Genomic DNA, 23949 nt, shown 5'->3' with positions numbered 1-23949 from the left:
CTTAGCACAGTACCTGCCACATAGTAAGTTCTTGATAATTATTTTTCTTTTGACTTTACTTTTCTTAAATTATGTTGAGGTTGTTAATATATTCCCTTTCTTTTTTTGCTACATTTGTCTAAATCTGAGAGAAGTACATTGAGGACTCTCACTATTATAGTTTTACTATTTCTTCCCACAACTAACAATTTTTCTTTAAGTATTTAGATGCTATACCATTTGATGCATGTGTTTTATGTATTGATGCTATGGTACTTTTAAGTACCATGTGGTTTCCTTATTTATCTCCTTTAACCAAGTCTTTTTTTTTCTTTTTTGCTTTTTACTTGTCTGAAGTCATGATTTTTTTTTTTTGAATGTAGTTTAAACTTCATGGATTTTACTCTCACTCTTTTGATTCAGTTTGAATCTTTATGTTTCAAATATGTTTATTTTAAAGAAAATAAATGTTGGATTCTTCTGTTTAATCCATTTTGCTATCTTCTGTTTTATGAATGAATTCATTGAATGTAATAAACATAAAATGGTCTCTTTATTTTTTAGGGTCTTTTTCAGAAGGTGTTCAATGAATTCTTTCAATGTCTATTTTACCTTCTGATTCTATTACATCTGGGCATGATTTCCTGTAAAATAGTATCTAGGCTCTTTTTTTCATCATAACAGAATGGCCTCTATGCTCATGCCTTCTCTCTCAGGATTTTGACTGGAAACCCCCTGAACTGTTCCTGTGCCCTTCAATGGCTGCAGCGCTGGAAGGACAAAGGGCCGGCCAAACTGGAGTTTCCATGCCAGGAGCCGGCTGCCATCATGCCCAACGACAGCTGTGGTAGGTGGATTTGGAAGAGAGAGATGAGTCTCTGGAGTTGGTGGGATGGGTCTGAGTTCAGAGGGACACCTTTGGTGCTGGGGAGCCAGATTCTCTGATTAAGAAGATCGACAACTATTTAGGGGCGAGAGGACAAGCTTTGTCCCTAATCTGATGATTTCTCTTTTCTCTGTACCACCCCCTGGTATAGGAAAGCCCCTGCTGAAGATTGAGCTGTCCAGTACTACAGTGAATGTAGGGGACAATGTGACACTGAATTGCCAGATGGAGAGCCAGGGTCGGAGCTGGGCCGGCTGGAACATTGAAGAGCTATCTGAGTTTGCCACTGTGGTGGTAAGAGATGGGAACAAAGAAAGCATCAAGAAATAGAAACAGAGAGTTGGGACAGAGGTACTCAAGTAGGCTCAGAAACAGGAGACAGAGGAGTCAGAAGCATGGAAATAAATACTGAGAGAATGAAAAGAAAGACTCCTTCATACCCTGGAACCCAAGCAATCAATCAATCACTATTTATTAAGCACTTATAAGCCTAGAACATGCTAAGTGCTAGGGAACAAAAAGACCTGGTGGATTCCCCTACACTTGGGGTCTACTCCATGGGTGGCAGAGTAGAATAGGGCAGAGAACACTCATGTGCACCCCAGCACCCCAAGTCTCATCTCTGGGGTCCTTTGTGGATCTTAAGTGCTATGAAGGGTAAAAGAGAGCTCACATAGAAGGTGACTTCTTGACTTCTTTGGCCATTCCTAGTAGTATTCACAGTGTTCTAGTGCACAAGATGATGTTAAAAACGCAATGGATTGAGAATCAAAAGACCAGTTTTCACGTGCTACCATCACTTGTGAGACTTGGGGAAAGTCAGTTTAATCCATCTTGATCTCAGTTTCCTCATCTGCAAAATGAAAGCGTGTAACAGATGGTCTCTACCAGCCCAAAACCTATGTTTCCATGAGTAATTTTAAGAATAATATATTCTAAAGCATTATAATCACAATTTGCATTTGTTTTGTGCTCTGTGGTGCAATAGGCTCTTTTATATATGCTATTTTATAGGAAGATAGAGTTAGTGAAGCAGTAGAAATAGCATCAAATATAGTCAGGAGTTGTGACTTCAAATCCTGGCACTTGTAATTTACTGGTTATGTAACAAATCACTTTATATCTTTGTGTCTCAGTTTCCCCATCTGTAAAACTGGAATAATAATGTTTGCAAACTTCCCTGATGGGGAATTTAAGGGGAAAGTATTTTATTTGTCTTAAAGCACTATGAAAATGTCTGTTGATTCTTCCTGTTTCTTACAAAAGCCCTATGAGGTAGGTTGTTATTGCTCAGCTGTTTGAATTGTTCCTGATTTCATGACCATATCTGGGGTTTTCTTGGCAAAGATATTGAGTAGTTTGTCATTTCCCTTTCAAGCTTATTTTATAGAAAAGGAAACCGAGGCAAACAGGCTTAAGATGATTTAACTTGCCCAGAATCACACAGCTAGAGAATGTCTGAAGTTGGATCTGAATTCAGTTCTTAACTCCAGGCCCAGTGTTCTATTTACTGCATCACCTACCTGTGAGGCTGGTACATGAGAGGAAATAATTCTTATTTTTATTAAGGAAACTAAGACAGCTACAGTGATCTACCTAAAGTTTTATAGCTAACTCATGAAGGACCCAAGCTTGAATTCACTGGCATGGAAGAATTTGGAATAAGAAAACCTCAGGTCTTTTTGACTTTGGTCAAGACACTAGATCTGTCAAAAGGGCATGGGAATTTGGACTGGATTTGGATGGGATTAAAACCCTATCTCTACTGCTTACTACCTGTGTGACCTTGAATAAGTCATCATCATCATCATCACAATGATAATAATCATAGGTAAACAGCATTTATATGACATTTTAAGGTTTACAGAGAACTTTACAAATATCTCATTTGATCTTCACAACAATCTTGGGAGGTAGGCACTTATTATCCCCATTTTATACCTGAAGAAATAGAGGCAGACAGAGATTAAGTAATTTGCACGAAGCTGTATAGCCACTAAGTAGCTGATTTAGGATTTGAACAGAATCTTCCTGAATCCAGCTCTAGAGCTTTTATTTTATCTGTAAAATGAGAGATTGGACTTTTTGGTTTCTGAGTTCCTTTCAGGTCTGTAGTTGTGATCCTTTGGTTTCTAAGGTCCCCTTCCAGTTCCAGGTTTTAATCTATGATCCTATAAATTCACATTTCTCAATTCAAAGTCAGCTCCTGATTTCCTCCTCTAGGGCTCCTTCTCTAACACCTTGCAATCTCTCTTATTTGTATCATACATTACATTTTAATTATTATTTCTGTAGCTGCAGAATCTTTGGTAAAGTCTTGCTTTAGAACAACCATAGAATCATAGAATGAAGAAAATGAGTTCTAGAAGAAAGAAGTGAATTTTAGCCACCATATCTGGGACCTATGCTGTTCTTTACTGATGTCTGACTCAAATATTCTGGCTTCAAATGTTTGGTACTTACCCTAGGTCTGACTTCCTCTCCTAAGGAGCTGTCTTCCTATTTAGTCAACTATAGGATCATAGATTCAGAATTGGAAGGTACTTTTTTTAGAGGTTATTTAGTCCAACAGATTCATTTTGGCATTTTAGGAACCAAGATTCAGAGAGGTCAATGGACTTTCCCATTTTACTTCCCAGGTTATAAATGGCAGTCAAGATTCCATTCTTGATTCTGGTTTCTCTCTAGAGTAATTTCTCTTTCATGACCATGCTATGATTGCCTCTTTATCTTTCCATTCTATTGAATAATAAAATCTCAAAATTGAAATAGTGGTATGCTGGCAAATATTTAACAAACAGCTCTTTGAAAAAAATATATGCTTTTAAGTTTATTGTGCATTATTAAAATTTTCTTTATCATTTTCTAGATAATAAAATAGTAAGTCTAGCTTTGTAGCATCTAATGATTTCTGAGATATAAATGCTCATACTAAAAATTTAATTATTGCTGCTTGAGAGCCAGTGTGAACTGACTCCAGCACACTCGTGGTTGACAGGGTCTCCAGAGATCATGTAATACAATTCATATCTTAAGAACATCTTTGTAAGATCTCTAACCATCTCTATACCACCTTAGCCCTTGGCTTGAAGAATTACTGTAAGGGGCAAGTCACAACCTGCCCTTCTACTTTAGAATAGCTCCAAAATTATTAGAAAATTAAGGTTTTTCAAGCCTAAATATGCATCTGTCCAACATCTATCCATCTCTCCTGTTTTGCCCTCTGGGACTAAGAAGAGCAATTCTAATTCATCATTCATGTGGCAATGCTCCAGATGTTTGAAGACAACCATCATGTCCTCTCTAGGTTTTCTCTTCTATAGATTAAATAATTGTAGATTGTTGAAGCAATCTTTTGGACATACTACAGTGTATCAGTGTCCTTCCTAAAATGTTATACCTATAACAATATAGATATTACACATGTTTTCCAACCAGGGCAGAGTAAAATGAGACTATCAACTGCCTATTTGTGGACACTATCTCCCTCTTAAAGTGATTAAGATTATTTTTTTCCTAGCTGCCATTCTATGTTACTGATTGAGCTTGCAATTTTCTAAAATTCAGAGATCTTTTACAGATAATTGTTATCTTTCCCTGCCTCTCCTATCATGAACTTGCTAAGCTGATTTCTTGAACCTAAGGGCAAGACTTTAACATTTATTCTTTTTTAGTTTTATCTTATTAGACTCACCCCAATATTTGAGCCTGTTAATCTTTTTGGATCATGCCAATTGATCAGTCTTGGTTAGTTGTTGTCTTTCCAAAATGATATCACTATGTTGCAGTCAAGGGATAATGTGGCTGTTTGTGGCTGATCAGAGCAATAGGAGCTCAGAAGGCTTTGCCAGAGGTCAGGCTCAAATGCTCCATAAAAACACATATCCAAAAATGTGCCATCCATCCCTTTATCCATGCTGGTAATAAACATAAAATCAAGCATAGATCCATGGGGCATTCTCTAAAGACTTCAATACAAGTTGACATTGATTTGTTAGGGATTAGTTTTTGGGTCTGATGACTGTTTTCAACTTTGAAATTGTCATTCTGTGAAATGGCCAGCCAGAAAGGCAATCAGATCAGGGATGAAGGACAGAGGGCTGACTCTCACAATGAATCTGGGACCTAGATGAATCCATAACTTAAGTCAACTACAAAAAGATCCAACTACTCTCATCTAGTCCACATCTAGCTTGAGGCATTTTATCAAATCCTAAAATTTAAGCAAAATATTTTAAACCATTCTCCTTGTCTAGGGACCTGCCTTGCAATTGCACTAACAAAAGAAAATGCGTTTAGTTCAGCCAGATTCGTTCTTGATTAAGGTAGGATGACCCTTTTGGTCACCACTCCTTCACATTCACCAATTATTTCTTTAATTAATATGTTCCAGAGTTTTGCCAGAAACCAAAGCTGATCTCACCAACCCTATAATTTGAAGATGATTATTTTCAGTTTAAAAAAAATTCAAGACATTATTTGCCCATCATCAATCTTGTATTATCTCTTCATTTATCCATGATACTGCAAAATTAATTTGCAATTATATCTTGCAGTTATTTCAGTGTAATGGGATATATTTCATTTGACCTTGATGATTTGAATTCATTAAGAATAGCTGGATTTAGTTTTAGAGTTTTGAAAAGAACCTTAGAAACTCTCTAATCCAGGCCCCTTATTAGTCATTTTTGTTTCGCTTTTTCCCATTCAAAGTTCATTCTTTTTGGCAGAAAAAAAAATCAAGCAAAATCAGAATTGAGTGATCTTACCTTCTCTCTAACATCGATTAGAGTGAAAATGCAGCCACTTTGAGTAATCATCCTAATCTTTCTTGCATTCTAAATTTTTCCCCAATATCAGTTTTTAAAAAATCAAACCCTTATATTGTCCTTGGTTTTCCTCATTATCCTCAACAAATTCTAATCTTTAGCATTTCTGGTACTGTTCCTAGCAAGTACTTACTAGGCCTCTACTATATGTCAGACACTGCTATAAAGCACAGAAGATAAAGAGACAAAAAAGAAACCCTTTTCCCTTAAGGAACTTACATCCTATTAGAGAAGCACATGAATGCCTATATACAAAATAATTATGGGGGAAAAAGTACAAGCTAGTGGGGGAAGGAGGAAGGATCAAAAAAGGCCACATCAAGGACAACTGGGTGGTCCCCCTGGCTTTAGAGTTACGAGGATCTGAGTTCAAATCCAGCCTTAGATAGTAGTTTTATGATTATGGATAAGTCACTTATTTGTTTTTTTTTTTAAAAAAGGTCTCTCTAACACCTGCCCTTGCTTCTATCCTCAAGTCTGAACTATTTGGTAAGATCCCTCCTCAAATATTAGTATTTTTAGTTTTTCTTGCATTTTAACCATGTTTTGTGCATTTCTGTATAGACAGCTGAGGTCATAGGTTTTATTACCATCTTGTTTCTTAGGTTTTGTATCTTATGAAAGTTTGGGTACCTCTAGTGCTATTCTTCTTATATTGATGCTGTTATCTATGGCATCTAGCTTGCTGGATATATGTTGGCAATGTTCTCCCTTTGCTTTCTTTTTTAATTTAAATCACTCTTTATTAGATTTGCAAGACTCCAGGCAAATTCATTCTTACATTAGTGCTTGTCAGGTATACTTCGTCCTTGACCAGGAGCCTGTCATTCCTGTATTTCGTATCATGGTCCAGAAATTCAAATCTCATTCTCAGATAATATCTTCTTAACTATTTCTTTCCCAAATCTGCCTTTTACTTCTAAACCTTTTGCTTTTAATGGGTATCATTTCATGCTCCTGAGTTTCTTGCCCAAGACTTAGTGATATTTAACAATGCTTTCTAGATTCCTTATCAGTATCATTTGGGCTCATATGAATCATCAGGAATGGATTAACAATTCTTGAAAGGTCTTCTGTCATGTCTTGGATATATCTCTGGGAATGGCCTTTTATCTATCTCTTATTCAATGGCACCAGTGGGTCCACACTATTATTTCTTTTAAGGAAAAACATGACCTGTTCTTCAGGAGATTCATCTCTCTTATTCTTTGGGAAGAATCTCATTTGTTCTTTAGCTCAAAATGTTCACTGGACTATCTTCCCTTTTTCCTGGTTTGACCTTCAACCTCCCTTTAACACAGATCAAAATTTTCCTCTATATCTCTAGATCCTTTTCCTTTCTTTGTTTTCTTGTTAAAGTCCTTCTTCTATTTGTTAAGGAACATTTCATTCTCTCTTACAATTTGAAGAATGGAGAGATATTTACTTCTTTACCTCCTCTTTTTTATAGAAGCAAACCTGAATTTTAAGTATAGATGATAACCACTTGGGTATGTCCAAAGTCACACTGAGCACACACTTGACCAAGGCCACTGCAGAATTTTCCTCTAATGTCCATCCTTATTATAAGCTGGATCCCTAGTTATTTATTATCCTTGGTGATAATTCCCCTGGAAAATTATAACCCATCTATTGCTATATTAATAAAGTAAAAAGTGCTAGACTGAGAGAGAGAGGAAGTCAGAAAACCTGACTCCTTGTTCTGGCCATTAACTCTGCGTGTCATTTCCTTGCCTTAACTTTAATTTCCTCTGCTGGGAAAATGAAAGGCTCGGACTCAATGGTCTCTAAGGATCTGACATTCTGTGCCCTAAGTTGCTTTCTAATGCTAGCTTTCTCTGTTGTAAGGTCTTTCCCAGATTTAACATTTTGTGTTCTGACTTTTTCTGCCGACTCTATCAACCAATGCTCTAATGTCCTTTCAAAATATAATATTTTGTGCTTTATGGTCTAATAACATATGGTCAGAGGTCCCTCCTTGCTCTATTGGCCCATGATTCTGGGCAGTCACAGAATCATAGAATTTTGGAGTAAGAAGGACATCTGGTTCAAATTATACCTGAAGAAGGATTTCCTTTGTGATATATCTAAGAGATCAAATGGCCATCCAGCCTTTGTTTGAAGAATTCCAGAGATGGGAAGCCCACAGCCTCCCTAGGGAGTCCACTTTACTCTTGGGTTGTTCTAATTTTTAATCCATATAATACTTAAGTCAAACCTAAATTCTCCCCTTTGCAATTTTTACCCATTGTTTTTAGTTTTGCCCTCTAAAGTCAAGTAGAAAAAGCTAGACCATCTTCCTCATGACTACTTTTTAGTCCTTGAATATAGCTGTCCTTGCAGTGTTGTCAAAAGAGCATTTACTTTTAAATTTAAAAAGTCGGCCAGTCAAAACAAATCGACTGACTTCTTTGGGCCTCAGCTTTCTCATCTGTAAAATGAGGATAAAAATACTTGTGATGTGATGCCCCTCCCCAAAAAAATTATGAAATACTGCTCCATGCAAAGGCTTGATGCTTAATGCTGGAGAACATTAAAAAGCTTAGGTGAGATTTAATCCTCTTCCTGATGGAGTTTACAGTATAGTAGGAGACTAAGATACTAATACAGAGAATTAAACATGCAATAACTTCCTGATAGGGCCATTCTAAGAAAAATGCTTTGTACACCTCAAGACAGGCAAATGCTGAAACCAATTAAAATAGAATTCCAGAACCTATTGTGAAATTTTCAGTGTGAGTTTTTGCACCATAGGCAAATCTATAAATTAGGGCTTGACTTATTATTTTGTTGATTGTCTACATTTGAGAAAATATTAATAATGCAAATTAAACTTAAAAGTGTATTTCTTGAGTTCTTGGGGAGGGGGGAGAGACAGAGTAGGGAGGGAGAGACAGTTGTTAAACATTTACTTGTATATTTCTACCTTAAAGTAATATAGAAATGGTGTTATCATTGACTCAGGAGCTTGAATACAGATATATTATTGAGAAGTTGAGGCAAGTTGAGGAAGTATCATTTGTCCCTATGCTTTTCCATTTATTTTCTTTGTATAGTTCTGTTCTTTGTTTGTTGGAATTCTAGTAAGAGCTCAAGAGTTCACAAGGTTTGAAACAAGGATATGTAGGTCTCACCTTTAGTGTAGGAGATTTGTGGATTTCTGAGTTATATAGATCTTATTTCCTTTCTTTTAGGTTCTCAAATTTTTTCATTCATGTTTTGAGTTAATTCATCAAGTATTTGTTAGGCACGTACTATGCATTTTTTCCCTGAAAGAGTTCTAGTTTTCTGAGAAGTATAAATACAAAAAGAGAGAGAGAGAGAGAGAGAGAGAGAGAGAGAGAGAGAGAGAGAGAGAGAGAGAGAAGGAAGAGGCATTTCACGGTATTCCATCACTTCCCAGATTCATCATCAGTTTTCTCTCCTGAAATCCCTCTTCTTGTCCCTCCAAAGCCAGAAGAGATGACAAGAGTTCCCAGTTCCAGAGAATATTTAGTCTGTGCCCTATCCCCTTGAGGCTGTGATTTTCCTTCCCCTCACCTGAGTTCTGGTGTTGGAACAACTACCAGATTTGAAGTTAAAAGATCTGCATTTGAATCTGTGTTGAAATCTTTGCTTTGTGGCTTGTAGAAAATCACTTTGTGCCTTTGTGCCTCTCTTTGCTCATCTGTGAACTAAAGGGGCTCCACTCCAAGCTTTCCAAATTTAGGTCCGGCTCTAGAGTTTATAAATCTCGGTTTCTTCCAGAAGGCTTTCCCTGATCTGACCCCCCTCTCTCCTAGCCCCTGGAATCTGGGAATCTGTCTTCCTTATGGTTGATTCTGGTCAATGTCTCCAGCGACCTCAACAGGAAGAATGTGACATGCTGGGCTGAGAATGATGTGGACAGGTCGGAGGAATCTGTGCAGGTCAACGTCTCCTGTAAGTCCTTCAGTCCCATGGTCTCTGGGGGGCAGATCCCTCTGTCTTTTCTAGGTCTGAATTCTGAGGGGTTGTGGTGTGGGGAATAGGAGGCTTGGGGGGGTAGGGGGAGTGTCCACAGCTGCCCCACAGCTGTTCCTCCAAAATCTCAAGAGAACTTGATACAGAGAACAGCATTTAGGAGGCTGGGGTGGGATTTTTTCAAGGGCAAAGATTTGAGTGATTGAGATAATTAGATTTTTTTAGTCTTTTCTCCTAGATACTTGGTTCCTTTATACCTACTATCCGATTGTTTTTAAGCCTATAATCTCACATCCTTTTTTAAAAGAATACTTTATTTTTCCAAATACACATATAGAGAGTTTTCAGCATTCATTTTGTAAAACTTGGGGATCCAAATTTTTCTCCCTCCTTCCCTCCTTTACTTTCTTCCTTCCCAAGTGAGCAAGCAATATGATATAAATTAAATATCATATACCTTTTTGAAAAGCCAACATCTCATTTGAGTTTTTCTGGGCCCAATACCTGATTTTTCTAGGCCCTGCCTCCTACTTTTTCTTTCCCCCCCAAATTTTATTTTTTTAATTTTAATTTTTTCTTTTTCCAAATTTAATTTTTCAAAAGTGCTTGTTGCTTAAGTTAGGACAACTGTTCTTTAGGTCATGTTACAAAATAATCCTACTAAGTAACTTCCTTCTAAAATCTGGTATCCGATGTATTAGGCCCAAAGCCTAACTTCCTTAGTCTATGGGATAGTTTCTCTCAGGCCAACTGGACATAAGGTAATGTCAGTCTTAGCTTGAGAGGAGCCTAGGCTTAAACCCAGCTCTGCTGTTTAATAGCTGTTACTGTAGACACTGAATCTGCCAGGACCTCCTCTTTCTTGTCTGTCAGATGGGGGGATTGTGTTGCCTGACCTCTCAGGTCCCTCTAGCTGCGACTTCTCTGACTCCGTGGCTCTCTCCTTCTCTCTCCCCGCTCGTCCTGGGCCACAGTCCCAGCTAAGGTGCATCTTCATCAAGCAGTTGCCCAGCACCACTGGTGCATCCCTTTCTCCGTGGACGGGCAGCCGCCTCCCACCATCATCTGGCACTTCGAAGGCCACGTGCTCAATGAGACCAACTTCATCTTCACGGAGTTCCTGGAGCAGGCAGCCAACGAGACCATGAAACATGGCTGCCTGCGACTTAACCAGCCCACGCATGTCAACAATGGCAATTATACCCTGGAAGCCTTCAACCCTAGTGGCCGGGATTTTGCTTCTGAGATTTTCTTCTTCATGGACAATCCTTTCCAGTTCAAACCCGAGGATCCCATCCCTGGTAGGCGGCCCTTCCCAGGACGGCCTCCCTGCGACACACACATACACACACAGATCAGAGTCCCGGGGAGGGGATGGCGCGGCTTGCCCACCATACCCACCGCCTTCTCCCAGGGACTGATCCCTTCCTTGGCATTTGGCACTTCTGTTCTGGAGGCACCCAGAGGTCCTGGAGTCCCAACGTGATGTAAGACAAAGAACGTTGCATTGGGACTCAGAGATTCCAGTTCTCCTACTCTGAGTTATTTATGGCAAAGTCACTCCCCCAGCCTCTTCCAGGCAATAGTTTTCTCACCTACCAAATGAAGGCATTGGACTAAATGGACAAAAATCCCTTTGCGCCCTATTTCCCGGGACCATGATTTCTCTCTTCTTCTTCACTCAACACTCCTGCCCCTTCCCTCAGTCTTTCTTCAGTGTCTGGGCCTCCAGTCCCCCCTTCTACCGCATTTACCACCTTTGTCATCACTACTACCTGGGTTCCACGTCCCTGTATCAATGGCTCCTCTTCCTCCTCCTCCCACAGTAACGCAGAGGAGAAGGGACAGCTATACCTGTTCCATCCCCCGTTTTGTGATGTCTCCATTCTCCACCCATTCTCTGCTATTACTGGGAAATGGCCCCTCTTTTCATTATCCCCACATTCATCCTTGAGATTGGGTTCACTCCTTGTTCCTCTCTCTCTCTCCCCTGTTGGGTGAGGGGACGTAGCTGGGGATGAAAAGGGGGAGGTTCATTAATGTTTCCCAGTTCACTGACTCTTCCTCTTTCTCTTTTCTTCCCTATAGTTTCTTATTCCCCGGGAGGTAAGTATCACACCCCTATTTCTCCTGAGTCAGGAAAGCATGTGGTCCTGGTCTTTGATTAGGGAAGAGTGTTTATTGGAAACATTTGGCTTCTTTTGGAGAGATGGGGAGCTTAGTTTAGGAATGGGAGCAAGGGTCCCAGGGGGAGGAACAGATCACTATCTACTCTTCTTCATTCTTACACAGCAACCAACAGCACTTCTGGGCACCCTGTGGAGAAGAAAGAAGACTCATATTTTGGGGTGAGAATAGAGATAAGAGCTGGTTAGAGTTAGGGGAAGGGGGTTGGAGTCAGTCATCTGACTCAGAATAACAGATACATTTGCATAATCTCACTGTTCCCCAAATCTCTGTCCTCTCCTTCCACTGAAAATTCCTCCTGCAGCAATAGGCTGGTTTCATGGAAAGAAATACCTGGCTATCCCCACTTGGGTCAAAGCTGTACTATCGGGGCTGCTGGAAGAGAAAAGATACCAGAATTGAGTTCCCCATGAAATAGAAAGGAATAGGGATTGGAGGCTGGGGCAATCTAGGGGGGAAATGGCCTAAGGAGAGAGTAGAGCTCATGAGGGCAACCTGCGACCCTTTCATGTCTTCCTCTTCCAGGTCTCAGTGGCAGTGGGCTTAGCTGTTTTTGCCTGCCTCTTTCTCTTGGTCTTACTCATTCTTCTCAACAAATGTGGCCGGAGAAGCAAGTTCGGAATCAACCGTGAGCTAGCGAATGGCCCCAAGTGGGATGATGTCTCTGTCACTTGCTATCTTTCAGTGTATTCGATCTCTTTCCGGGTCTTGGTGCTTCTCCATTATCTAAATATCCCTTTCCCTGCTGATTCTCAGCCTCTCTTTGTTTCCAAACCCCCTCTGGGCCATTTAGTTAATGTCTCTCCTTCATTCAGCATCTTTTTATTTCTGTGTCTCAAGTGTGACTCACTGTCTGGGTACCCCGCTGTGCCTCAGTTTCTTGGTGTCTCTGTGTCCATCTCTGTTTTTCTCTCTCTGTGTTCCTGTCTCTCTGGATACCCTGACTCCTCCCTGTGTGTGTGTGTGTGTGTGTGTGTGTGTGTGTGTGTGTGTGTGTGTGTCTGGGAGGATAGTATTAGCAGCAACAGCCACTAATTTGCGGCTGGATCAGAATCAAACACTAAGTGATTCTGGGAGACCTGGGGTCCTGAGGGAGGGAGGGGTGTCTGCAGTATCCGTGGGGACCTGAGGCTAATCAGGAGCTCGGCCAAGAGCAACCACCACTGCCCCATCCTGAGCCCTGGAGTCTCAGTACCAACACTGCCGACCTTGGGATGCCCAGATGTATGTGCTGGGGAGCAGTGGGGTGGGGTCTCTCCATCGCTCCCCCGACCATCCACGTGGTGGGATGTGAGTGAGGAGAGAGCACACTGGGGCATCTGATTGCCGATGGTTTTTTAACATGACTCTTCCCCATTCCTAGGTCCTGCGGTCCTGGCCCCCGAGGACGGTCTGGCCATGTCCCTACATTTCATGACTCTGGGAAACAGCTCCCTGTCTCCTGAGGGAAAGGGATCCGGCCTTCAGGGGCACATCATCGAGAATCCACAATACTTCAGTGACGCCTGTAAGGGGACAGGGAAAGTAGGCCTCCAGGCTGGTGAGCTGGTAGCCCTGGCAGCCACAGAGCCCCTCCCCAGCCCAACTCCTATTTCCCTGCGCATCCACTGTGGTTAACCCCAGGCTAGAGAAAGTCGTCCTCAGAGAGTCCACCGGTCAGTAATTCAGCAAAAAATATAAAGTCAGGCCCCATCTCCTAAAGCATCGCAATTTGCTAGATAGGAGGTGAATATTTTATGTACTTTCTGTTTTTAGTTTTCATGACCCCTTTTGAAGTTTCTCAGCAAAGATACTGGAACAGGTTGACATTTCCCCCTCCAGATTATTTTATATATCAGGAAACTGGGGAAAATAGAATTTAATGACTTGTCCAGGGTCACTCAGCTAGTAAGTGGCTGAGGCTGGATTTGAATTCAGATCCTCCCCCTACGCCCAGTGCCACTTAGCTACCCTAGTAAAGGCCTTCATTTCTTCCTGACTGAACTACTAGAAGTCTCCATCCTCTCTGAGACTGCTGAAGTCATTTTTATGTTGCCCCATCTATGCTCAGAGACCTTAAATCCTTTCTACTGAGCTCTCTTTCTAGACATATTCCTCATACATTTCCACTTCCAACTCACTGAAGCTTACAGGCAGAGCCTCCCACATCCAAAGAGTGTCTCTTCTCTCCCAACACTGACGAGCCCAATCTGATCTCTAAACAGCAGATGGAAGCCTAGTGTTAATCTTCTTCCCTGATAGAATGACCTATCCTCAGCTCCTGAAACTTCTCTGTAACATGAGATATTATATGGTGTCTGTGTTGATGTTTTATCCCCCAGCTAGGCTGTAAGCCCTTGAAGGCAGAAATTTTATTATCTCTAAATTTTGTCTTTTCCGGAATTTCCCCCACTCCCTTAACATGGTCCTCTGTACACAGTAAGTACCCATTGTCCACCCTGCTCCATTCCTCCCCCCTCAGGTGTCCATCACATTAAGCGCAGAGACATCGTGCTCAAATGGGAGCTGGGAGAAGGTGCCTTCGGGAAGGTCTTCCTAGCCGAATGTCACAACCTGCTTCCAGAGCAGGACAAGATGCTCGTGGCTGTCAAGGTGATCTCAGAAACCTTCCATGGTACCCCAAGGGACTGGTCTTCCTTTTAACTACCTGGGGACCTGGTTATATTAGGCTGGCTAATGGGGATGAGGGGGAGACTGCTCCTGTGGACAGACCTGAGACATGGGGTCATACCTCGGGCCTTCATGTCCTCTACCACCCGCACCAGGCCCTGAAGGAGGTGTCCGAGAGTGCCCGTCAGGACTTCCAGCGGGAGGCGGAGCTGCTGACCGTCCTGCAGCACCAGCACATCGTCCGCTTTTTTGGGGTATGCACAGAGGGCCGGCCGCTGCTCATGGTCTTCGAGTACATGAAACACGGAGACCTAAACCGCTTTCTCAGGTACTACTCGGCCCTCTGGGAACCTGGCTCTGCAGCCCCCAGCCCTTGCCTTCCCTGCTCCCTCCACAGCTTCGTCCTTCCCCATCTTCTCCTCCATCTACCCCAGGGTTTCCTCCTTCATTCATGTAGTAAATTAATATTGAGTCTACTATGCTGTGTGTGAGAAAGCAAATATGAGCAGCAGACTTTCCCTCAGCAACATGCAGCCTAGTCAGGGAGCCGTGGTGCAATTAGAGAAGTAGGGTCTGTGCTAAGTGGTGAGAAGGGATCTGCAGCGATGGGGGAGAAATACTTAGGAGTAGAGGGACAAGGCTTTTTAGAAGGCAGGGAGGATTCAGAGAAGAACTGACATTTGGTGGGAGCATGGGGATGGGAAAGAGAAAAGCAGTTGGGGTCAGAGGGGACCTAAGGGACCAGGCTAAGGACCCTTCCTGCTTGGTCTTTCCCAAACAATCTTTAGAGAAATACAAGCAATCTAAATTACAGGAGTGGGGCTTCTTTGAGAAAATGTTGGTCCTTATGATTAATTTCCTTTAGGTTATGTTTACTATAAAATGATGAATATATCAAAAATGCTAAGAATGTGCTATAGGGGGAGGGATGAGAATAGCCTCAATTGCCTTTATTTTGTTCAATATTTTCCCCAACTTTATCTTACCTTTATCCTAGAAATATTCCTGTTCCCATTTCTGCTAACATTTCTGAATTCCACTAATATATTTCATGCCCAAAGAATTCAAAAGACAATTTATTTTGACATGCGTTACAGTAGATGATGGAAAATCACGAAAGTTTCTGAACAGAGGAGTAACCTGATCCAAAGGGTTCATTCGAAGGATTATCTGTCAGCTCTGTGAAGTGTTTTGAATATAGTAAACACTATACAAATGATTGTTGGATTAAAGAGGTTAAAAATTGGAGGTAAGGAAGCCAGTTAGGAGGTTATTAGATAGTGTAGAATATGAGTGATGAAGCCCATGGCAGTGGTGAGGAGGTGACTGATGGGAGAAGTACAATCGAAGAGGTTTCAGTGGGTACTGGGAGCTGATTTGTTAACAGGAGGTGAGAGAGAAGTCAAAGGTTTAAGCCTGTGCAACTAGAAGAATTCTATTTAATTCAATTCAGCAAGAATTTTTAAAAATAGTATTTTAATTTTTCCTATTCCATGTACAGATAATTTTCAACATTCACTTTTATAAGATTTTGAATTTCATATTTTTTCTCTCCCTCCCTTCCTTCCCTCATCCCCAAGATGGCAAACAATCTGATATAGATTATACATGTCCAATCATATTAAACATATTTCCACATTAGTCATGTTATGAAAGAAGAATCAGAACAAAAGGGGAAAACCACAAGAAAGAAAACAACAAAAATGAAAAAGTATTCTTCAATTTGTGTTCAAACTCCACAGTTCTTTCTCTGGATTTTCCATTATGGATCTTTTGGAATTGCCTTTTATCTTGCATTGCTAAGGAGAGCTAACTCTATCAATGTTGATCAGCATACAATATTTCAGCAAGCATTTATTAAGAATTTACTGAGTACAAGTATACAGGGCACTATGCTACTTGGAGGCAAGGGAGGGAGATATAACACTAGAATAAGCCATGGTCCCTGCCCTGGTGGAGCTTACAGCCTAATAGTAAAACACAATGATGACAATGATAATAACTTATATTTATATAGTGACTTAAAGTTTGCAAAGGGTTTTATAAATGTTATCTCATTTGATGGATACATAGAAAAATATAATATCTACGAAAATTATAAAATGGAATTTAAAGGGGTAAGATGATTGAGTAAAGAAGGTAGAGAAGGTGGTATTTGAATTGGATTTTAAAGGATGAGGAGTTCACAAGAAAAATATGGAGAGGAAGGACATAGTAGGCATAGAATAAAACATGAGCAAAGGCAGAGTGTCAAGAATAAAATGTATGTTTGAAGAAAAGAATTGTCTAATTTGGCTGAAGCACAGTGCATGTAGAAGGGAGTAATATGAGATGTTCCAGAAAGCTCTGGTGGAGTCATTTTATGGAAAGTCTTGGATATGAAGGAGTCATTACTCAGAAGGCCATAGGGAGCCACAGATGACTTTTGAACAGAGATGTGATATGACTGCATTTTGGTAGAAGAAAAATTAGTTGGAAAGCAGGGTCGAAGAGAGAATAAAACTGGAGGTTTGCCCAAAAAGACTACAGCCAGATAAATGGAAAGAACAAAAAAAAAAAAAAAGAAAGAAACTGAATAGTATGTAATTTATAATGACCAATCTTGGTCATTTTTTGATGTTTGAATGAATTTTATTCATTGACTACCTTCCTTTAAATTAATTTCATAGATCTTCATAAGTTTCCTTTTAAAAATTCCAATTGGAGGAAGAAACAAAACTACCCAAAGTTTACATTTTACTAAGAGTTTTGGTATTCTCATAAAGCTTTGTCTATTTTTATAATGTATATTTGTTTTAGTTTTCAACATTTTCCATTTTCTTCTTCCCTTCCTTCCCCCAAGACAGCAAGCAATCTGATATAGATTTTATATGTACAATCATATTAAACTTATTTCTACATTAGTCATGTTGTAAAAGAAGTATCAGAACAAAAGAGAAAAATCATAAGAAAGGGGAAAAAAGTGAAAATAATATGATTCATTCTACATTTAGACTCCATAGTTCTTTCTCTGGACTTGGAAAGCTGGATCATTTATAATTATAATAACCAAGAAAATAGAAAAAATATTTCTATCAATTGCAGAGGTGGGGAACTAGGGCCATAGAATTGGGCATATACTGTTAGACATGGTCAATTGTTTAATTTTGCTGAACTGCTTTTTTTTTTCTTTTTTTTTTTAAATCTTCATTAGATAGGATAATTCCCTGGGTAGGAGAAGGATGAGGGATTATTTGGGAATGAATGAAGGTAATGCAAAAACAAAAGGCATCAATGAAAAAAGACTTTTTAAAAAGAGGGTTTTTTTCATAGATCAGACTAGTCATAATGAAAGCCTATATTAAGCTAATGGTAATGAGAATAGATCGGATGGATAGATGTGAGATAGTTAGCAGAAGTGATATTGGACCTAGTCACTGATTAGATTTGAAAAGTTAAGGGAGAAGAGGCAAAACCAAAAACAACAAAAAAAAACAAAGATTACTATCAAATTCTCCACACAGGAGACTGGTGGATAGCACTTCCCTAGTCAGAAATTGTGGAGGAAGAAGGAGAAGCAGGTTTTAGGGGAAAAATCATAACCCTGATTTTGGACATGTTAAATTTGAATAGCCAAGTGGAAAGAAATGAAAAATGAGAAATAAGAAAGTGAGGAGGGAAGCAAGTTTGAATAGAAAGGTGAAAATGATGAATGTGGATTCTGTGAAGTTGAATTGAAGGGGACATCCTCCCCATCCCTTGCACACTTCTCTAGTATCCTGCTCTTGAAACATTTTTGCCTAGTTGAGGAGTGAATTCCATCTCTCCATCCCTTCCCTTTCTTAGATTCCTTCCTTAGTACCAGACCTGCCCCTCCCACCATCTCTGTTCTTAACTTCTGTTCCATTTGCCCCTTTCATATCTTTCCCACCTCAGATATGTCAGTCTTTTTAATCAGCTCAGACTCATCTCCATTCAGATTTTACCTCCAATGAGCCTTCCTCTTCTCTCCTGTAGGACTGTTTCTATTAGTATTCTCTCATCTTTCATCTAAGAACAACTGCTTTCCCTTCCTCTAAGTCTTTATCTACCTACAAGCTCAGTAGGGCTGGAGGGAGAAAAGCCGGCTCCCTCTCAGACCAGAGCCCTCCATTATCAGAGTGTCTGTCCCTCTCTCAGGAGCCAGAAACCCAGATGCCTGAGTGTTTAAACCTAAGACTCTTTGGATCACCTTTCCCTTTTTCTAATGGCTGGGATTTCTGTTTTCCCCTCAGCTGTCCCTGATCCTTTCCTCCTGTTGCTCCAAAATCTAGGAGCCTATAAGCTCTATATCTTATTTTTTCATTCTAGATAGGACCCTTCCCTCCTATCCTTCTCTCCTCTGCCAGCTCACATATGTCTCCTCCTCTCTCCCTGAACTGACTCTTCTTTTTTTCCCATCCAGGTCTCATGGACCAGATGCTAAGATCCTGGCTAGCGGAGTGGGTACGGCTCCTGGACCCCTAGGCCTGGGGCAACTGCTGGCAGTGGCTGGCCAGGTGGCAGCTGGGATGGTCTATCTGGCTAGCTTGCATTTTGTGCACCGTGACCTGGCCACTCGAAACTGCCTGGTGGGTCAGGGACTTGTGGTCAAGATTGGAGACTTTGGTATGAGCCGAGACATCTACAGCACTGACTACTACCGGGTAAGGAGACCTCCTTTCCACGTACCCCACCAGCTCAGCCAGCTCCCCAGACTCAGATTCCAACCCGGCTTCTCCCCCCATTTTGGCTGTGCTAAACCTGCAAAGCGGGGAGCTTACTGCCAAACGATTTATTTTCTCTGGGTCCCCAGTTTCCAGTTTGTGCAAGTAGTAGAATGGATTCAAAGATTTCGAAGGTCATTTCCAGTTTAGACAGGCTCTATACTGTGACTCCATTGCTGACAGGACATAGAAAAAGAGGGCTTTACTTATTTCAGCTATTATTTACATGAAATTTATTTGTGGCCTTCTAGTGAAAAAACCTTCCTTTGCCTTGCCTCAGGATAGCAGGATGCAAAGGCAGAGACTCTGAACTAGAACTCCAGAGTTCTTCAGCAGGTTAATGTAGATTCCAGGGTCAGATGAAAGACTGGGGGGTGGGGGGGAGAGGAGGGGAGGGAAGGAAGAAGGACTGTGAATGGTGGGGGAGAGGATACTAAACTGCTCTTTTGAACCCAGTAAAGGAGCAGAGCAGCTGGGGGAGAAACAGTGTGTAGGGAAGAAGCTTTTGTCTCCCTTCTCTCCACCCAGATGGAAGCTACATCATTTTTTCCCTTTTAGCTCTGGCCTAGGGACCAGCATCTATATTTAATGATGGGGGTGGGTGGGGGATCGTTGGGGCAGGGGAATCACTTAATACATGGCGTCCCCCAGACTTTCCATGCCCCTCCTTGCCCACATACTCAGACACCCATTTAGATATGGACAGATCCTCTCTGGCCCTAGGCTGTAGTAGTAACTCATCTCTGGGTACTCTAAAGTTTACTAAGGATTCTTCTTACTATTCTTTGAGGTAGCTGGTGCCAAGATTTTCCCTATTTTGTAGATGAATAAACTGAGTCTCAGAAAAGTAGAATACCCTTTAACATATATTGGATTACCTGCCACCTAGGAGAAAGAATGTGGGGAAGGAGGGATAATTTGGAACAAAAGGCTTTGCAAGGGTCAAAAATTACCCATGGATATGTTTTGTAAATAAAAAGCTTTAATAAAAAAAAATTAAAACAAAACAAAACAAAAAAGGTAGAATGCCTTGCCTAAGTCAGGAAGTGATAAAACTGGGATTTGAATCTTGGCTCCAAGTGATTTTCACTGACTCTGTTGCCTCCCTCTCATGGTTCTAAGACCGGCTTCTATGGAGCCCTGGGTTTCATGAGTGGGGCTTCTCCCACCTGCTCTAAATATTTTAGCAACAAATGGGCTTGCTCTCAGGCTTTGGAGGGAGCAAGCCCAAGGCACTGGTGTTTTGCCCATAGGTGGGGGGCCGCACAATGCTACCTATACGATGGATGCCGCCAGAGAGTATCCTCTATCGGAAGTTCACCACGGAAAGTGATGTCTGGAGCTTCGGCGTCCTTCTCTGGGAGATCTTCACCTACGGCAAACAGCCCTGGTACCAGCTCTCCAACACTGAGGTAGCTGGGGTCCCATCTTCACTATACTCCTTGGATCCTTAGCTCAGCCTCCCCCTCTCACCTTCTACCGCTCACCCCAATTTCTTTGCCTCTTGTGTCTACATTCACTCCCCCCCCCCAAACTTCACCATCTCCATCCTGGTCCCATCTCTCACCAGCTGATATTGGCTTTGCCCCTACAATCAACCAACAAATATTTATTAATTACCTATTATGTAAATAATTGCCTGAATTAGAATAACAGAATATCCTGGGCTCCAAGAACCGATTCTGGGGAAAGGAAGAAGCCTTTGATACTAATATATGCATATTATGCAGGTTAATATAAACATATTAATATTTGTATCCTAAATACAAAGTTTCTATAAATGCATATTATATGCATAGTTGTCCAATACATTGTAGTTTGGGAGAAACAGTACTAGCAGTCGGGGTGAGCAGGAAAGGATTCAGGAAAAAAGAGGGTGTTGGAGCTCTATAGCCCCCATCAATCAAAGGCAACCCCAGGGCACCTCAGCTGATTCTCTCTTTATACCCTGGGGCATAGCAATAGAACCAGCTGCTCACCCTGGCTCCCTGTGTCCTCCCCTTAAGTCTAGGAGCTCATGGAGTCATTTTAGTGCCCTTTTCCTTTTCCCAGAATCTGCTCTCCAGAGCCCAGGACATTGCCATTCCAATTAACACGCTGCCCACCCCCCTCTAGTCTTGTCTATAGTTTGACCACTGTGCTTCTTGCTGTCAAGCAAGCTTTATTTCCTTCCTTTCCTCAGGGAGGTGGGGAGAGCCCCTTTACACCCTCATCTTTCTCTGGTCCATTTCTCTTCATCTCTCATTCCTCTCCTTCCCATTAGTCCCTCCCCCTCCTCCCCACCCCCACTCCTTTTCTTCTCAGTCTGAGTTTCTGTGGCCCCTAAGTCCCAATCATGGGCTTCTTTTAATGACTCTCCAAGCATTTTATAGTTCTCCTTCCTAGTTATAGGGACAAGGGGGCAGTGCTAAGGATGGAAGCTAGACTATCAGAAGCTCAGTCCTGTCTAATATCAGCTTCTCACTGGTTCCTCTGCCCACTCTCACCCCTTTCTTCTGCTAATCCCAATCTCTATGGCTCCTAAATTCAGATCATAAGCTCCCCTTAAAGATCTTCCATGCATTTTATAGACCCCCCCCACTTTAGTTCTCCTTCCTATTTATAGAGACAGGAGGGACTGAAGTTAGACCATCAGAAGGACAGTCCTGTCCAACATCCCGTATATTCAGCCCTAGCCTGCCAGCTAGGCAAAGTGATAAGAACCCAGGTGTCCAGCCTCCCAGCTCAGCTTCCTGCCCTCCCCCACCTCCTGGCTCACAGCTGTCAGTTCCCATTTCTTCTCCTAATGCAGTTGGCTCCCTCGGGGCTGGGGAGGGGGTTATAGATTTTAATTTTCTCAAGCACAGAGAGATGGAATGGAATTAGTCTCGGTTTCGCTATGTCTCTCCCCCCACCCCTGCTCCGTCTCCACACCCCCATTCTCTCTTGGGCTGTAACCCAAGGAGGCTCCTGCCCCCTCCTTGATCCTTCCTCCTTCCCTCCTCCCTCTTCTCCATTCCTTTCTCTCTTCAGTTCATATACTCTCCTGACTAGTTCATCTTGCAATCTTCCTTCCATCCTTTGTGCTGTAACTCCAACTCATTTTCTTTGTATCGTAGGGAAGGCAAATTCCCATAGAAAGGTAAGAAAGGAAAATAGGAAAGGGTGCATTTTCCTCTCTCTCTCCCCGCTTCCACTATCTCCTGCTTTCTTTCCATAATCTACCTGCCTTCTTTTTTGCTTCTTCACGGGTAGGGGAGAGAGTCCATTGGGAGAACCCATCCCACTCACCTACCCAAGCTGTTAAGACTGATGAGCTTTCTCCTCTCCTGCCCACTTGGAAAGTCTGTTCGTGAGTGTCACCTCACATTAGTCCATTGCTAACTCTTTCTGTAGCTTTTCCTAATCCAGCAACTGAAAATCTAACAAAGGAGCTTGCAAACCCTCCCCACCCTTACACTTGTCTCCCCTTACTCCCTGGTAATACAGCACAGCACAGCCTCACACCCCTTGGCTGCAACCTCACTCTGGAAAGGACCTTAGTGATGGCCTAGGAGAGCCCCATGGACATAGGAGGCTCCCAGAAGGACTGGGCCTCTTCTCTGGATCAGACCACTTCTCACAAGCCCTTATTTCTTTCTCCAGGCCATCGAGTGCATTACTCAGGGCAGGGAACTGGAGAGGCCCCGGGCCTGTCCCCCAGAGGTCTACGCCATCATGCGTGGCTGCTGGCAGCGGGAGCCCCAGCAACGCCACAGCATCAAGGACATCCATGCCCGGCTCCAGGCCCTCATCAAGGCCCCTCCTGTCTACCTGGACGTCCTGGGCTAGCCACAAGGCCCTGAGGATCAGGCCTCCAAAGCTTCTGGGGCTCCTAACCTTGCTCACTTTCACTACCACAGCCACCCCTATTATTACCATCCATGGGTGATCTCAAAGCATTTTCAACTCATCCTTAGCCCAGGAGCCCAAGAGGAGCCGAGGAGGGGGGTGGGGGGGATTAGGGTGGGGGGAAGGATTTGTATGCTACTCAAATGGCACATTCACTCAATATATTTATTGTCCCTTCTGCAGTTTCTATTTTGCTTTCAGGGCAGGGAGGGCAAAGGAAAGGTTGGGGAGGAGAATGCCTCGTTCCTGATTCCCAGTATCCTTCTCCTTCTCTAGCCTTCCCTCACTTAATTCCAGTTCATTTGCCAGTCATAGCATCACTTCCCTGATGTCATGGTCCTCGTCTAGAACGAAGGACAAACAACCACCTTAATCAAACCTGTGTCTCCCCTCCTGCTTTTGCCACATAAGGCTTTGGCTGGAGGTTGGTTCTCTGGTGTCTAAGGTTCCTCCCTTCTCTAACATTCCAGCTTAAATGGAAAAGGAGCAGAGGAAGGTTTAGATTTGCCTTTAGCTTCAAGAAGAGCTGACCTTGGGTGGGAGATTGGATGTTCTGGAGCCTGGGGAATGGGAAAGCTCTTGGAAGCTGGGAATATATCTAGTGAGAGAAAGGCTCAGCCATAATGGGAGGAGGGGCGCAGAACACTTATGTCTTGGTTTTGCCTTGCTAGAGAAGGTTAAGTCAGGATCTGGCGGCAGAGAACTGGACAAGCCCGGTGTTCCATAAGGATTCAAGCTTCTCTTCCTGCCTTTGGCCTGAGGGAGAGGCAGACTTCCTAGCAATTGCTTTGAGATCTCTTCACGGGGAGGCAAATAGCAAGGGAAGGATTGGAGGCAGAGGCAAGACCTCTTGTCTGGAAGTCCCATTGCTCCTAATGGCCAACCTTCATCCTGCCAGAACCCACAGCCCCTTATCCCTCCA

General features: G+C 42.2%; 1 protein-coding gene across 1 annotated transcript in view; it reads left to right on the top strand.

Annotated features, from left to right (window-relative positions):
• The window catches only part of NTRK1 (neurotrophic receptor tyrosine kinase 1), a 35540-nt gene extending 12392 nt beyond the window's left edge, over positions 1-23148 (top strand). The window contains exons 5-17 of the mRNA XM_051993751.1: positions 696-826; positions 1017-1159; positions 9477-9615; positions 10611-10937; positions 11725-11742; positions 11929-11984; positions 12349-12451; positions 13187-13330; positions 14285-14415; positions 14589-14761; positions 18857-19097; positions 20411-20569; positions 22782-23148. Coding sequence (XP_051849711.1) covers positions 696-826; positions 1017-1159; positions 9477-9615; positions 10611-10937; positions 11725-11742; positions 11929-11984; positions 12349-12451; positions 13187-13330; positions 14285-14415; positions 14589-14761; positions 18857-19097; positions 20411-20569; positions 22782-22967 — 1951 coding nt within the window. The 3' untranslated portion in view covers positions 22968-23148. The remainder of the gene's footprint in view (positions 1-695; positions 827-1016; positions 1160-9476; positions 9616-10610; positions 10938-11724; positions 11743-11928; positions 11985-12348; positions 12452-13186; positions 13331-14284; positions 14416-14588; positions 14762-18856; positions 19098-20410; positions 20570-22781) is intronic.
• Positions 23149-23949: the final 801 nt, after the last annotated feature.

This window comes from Antechinus flavipes, chromosome 4, assembly GCF_016432865.1.
Source record: "Antechinus flavipes isolate AdamAnt ecotype Samford, QLD, Australia chromosome 4, AdamAnt_v2, whole genome shotgun sequence".
NCBI classification, from domain to species: Eukaryota; Metazoa; Chordata; class Mammalia; order Dasyuromorphia; family Dasyuridae; genus Antechinus; species Antechinus flavipes.
Note: the sequence above shows the minus strand (reverse complement) of the source record. Positions and strands in the feature narration are given on the sequence as shown.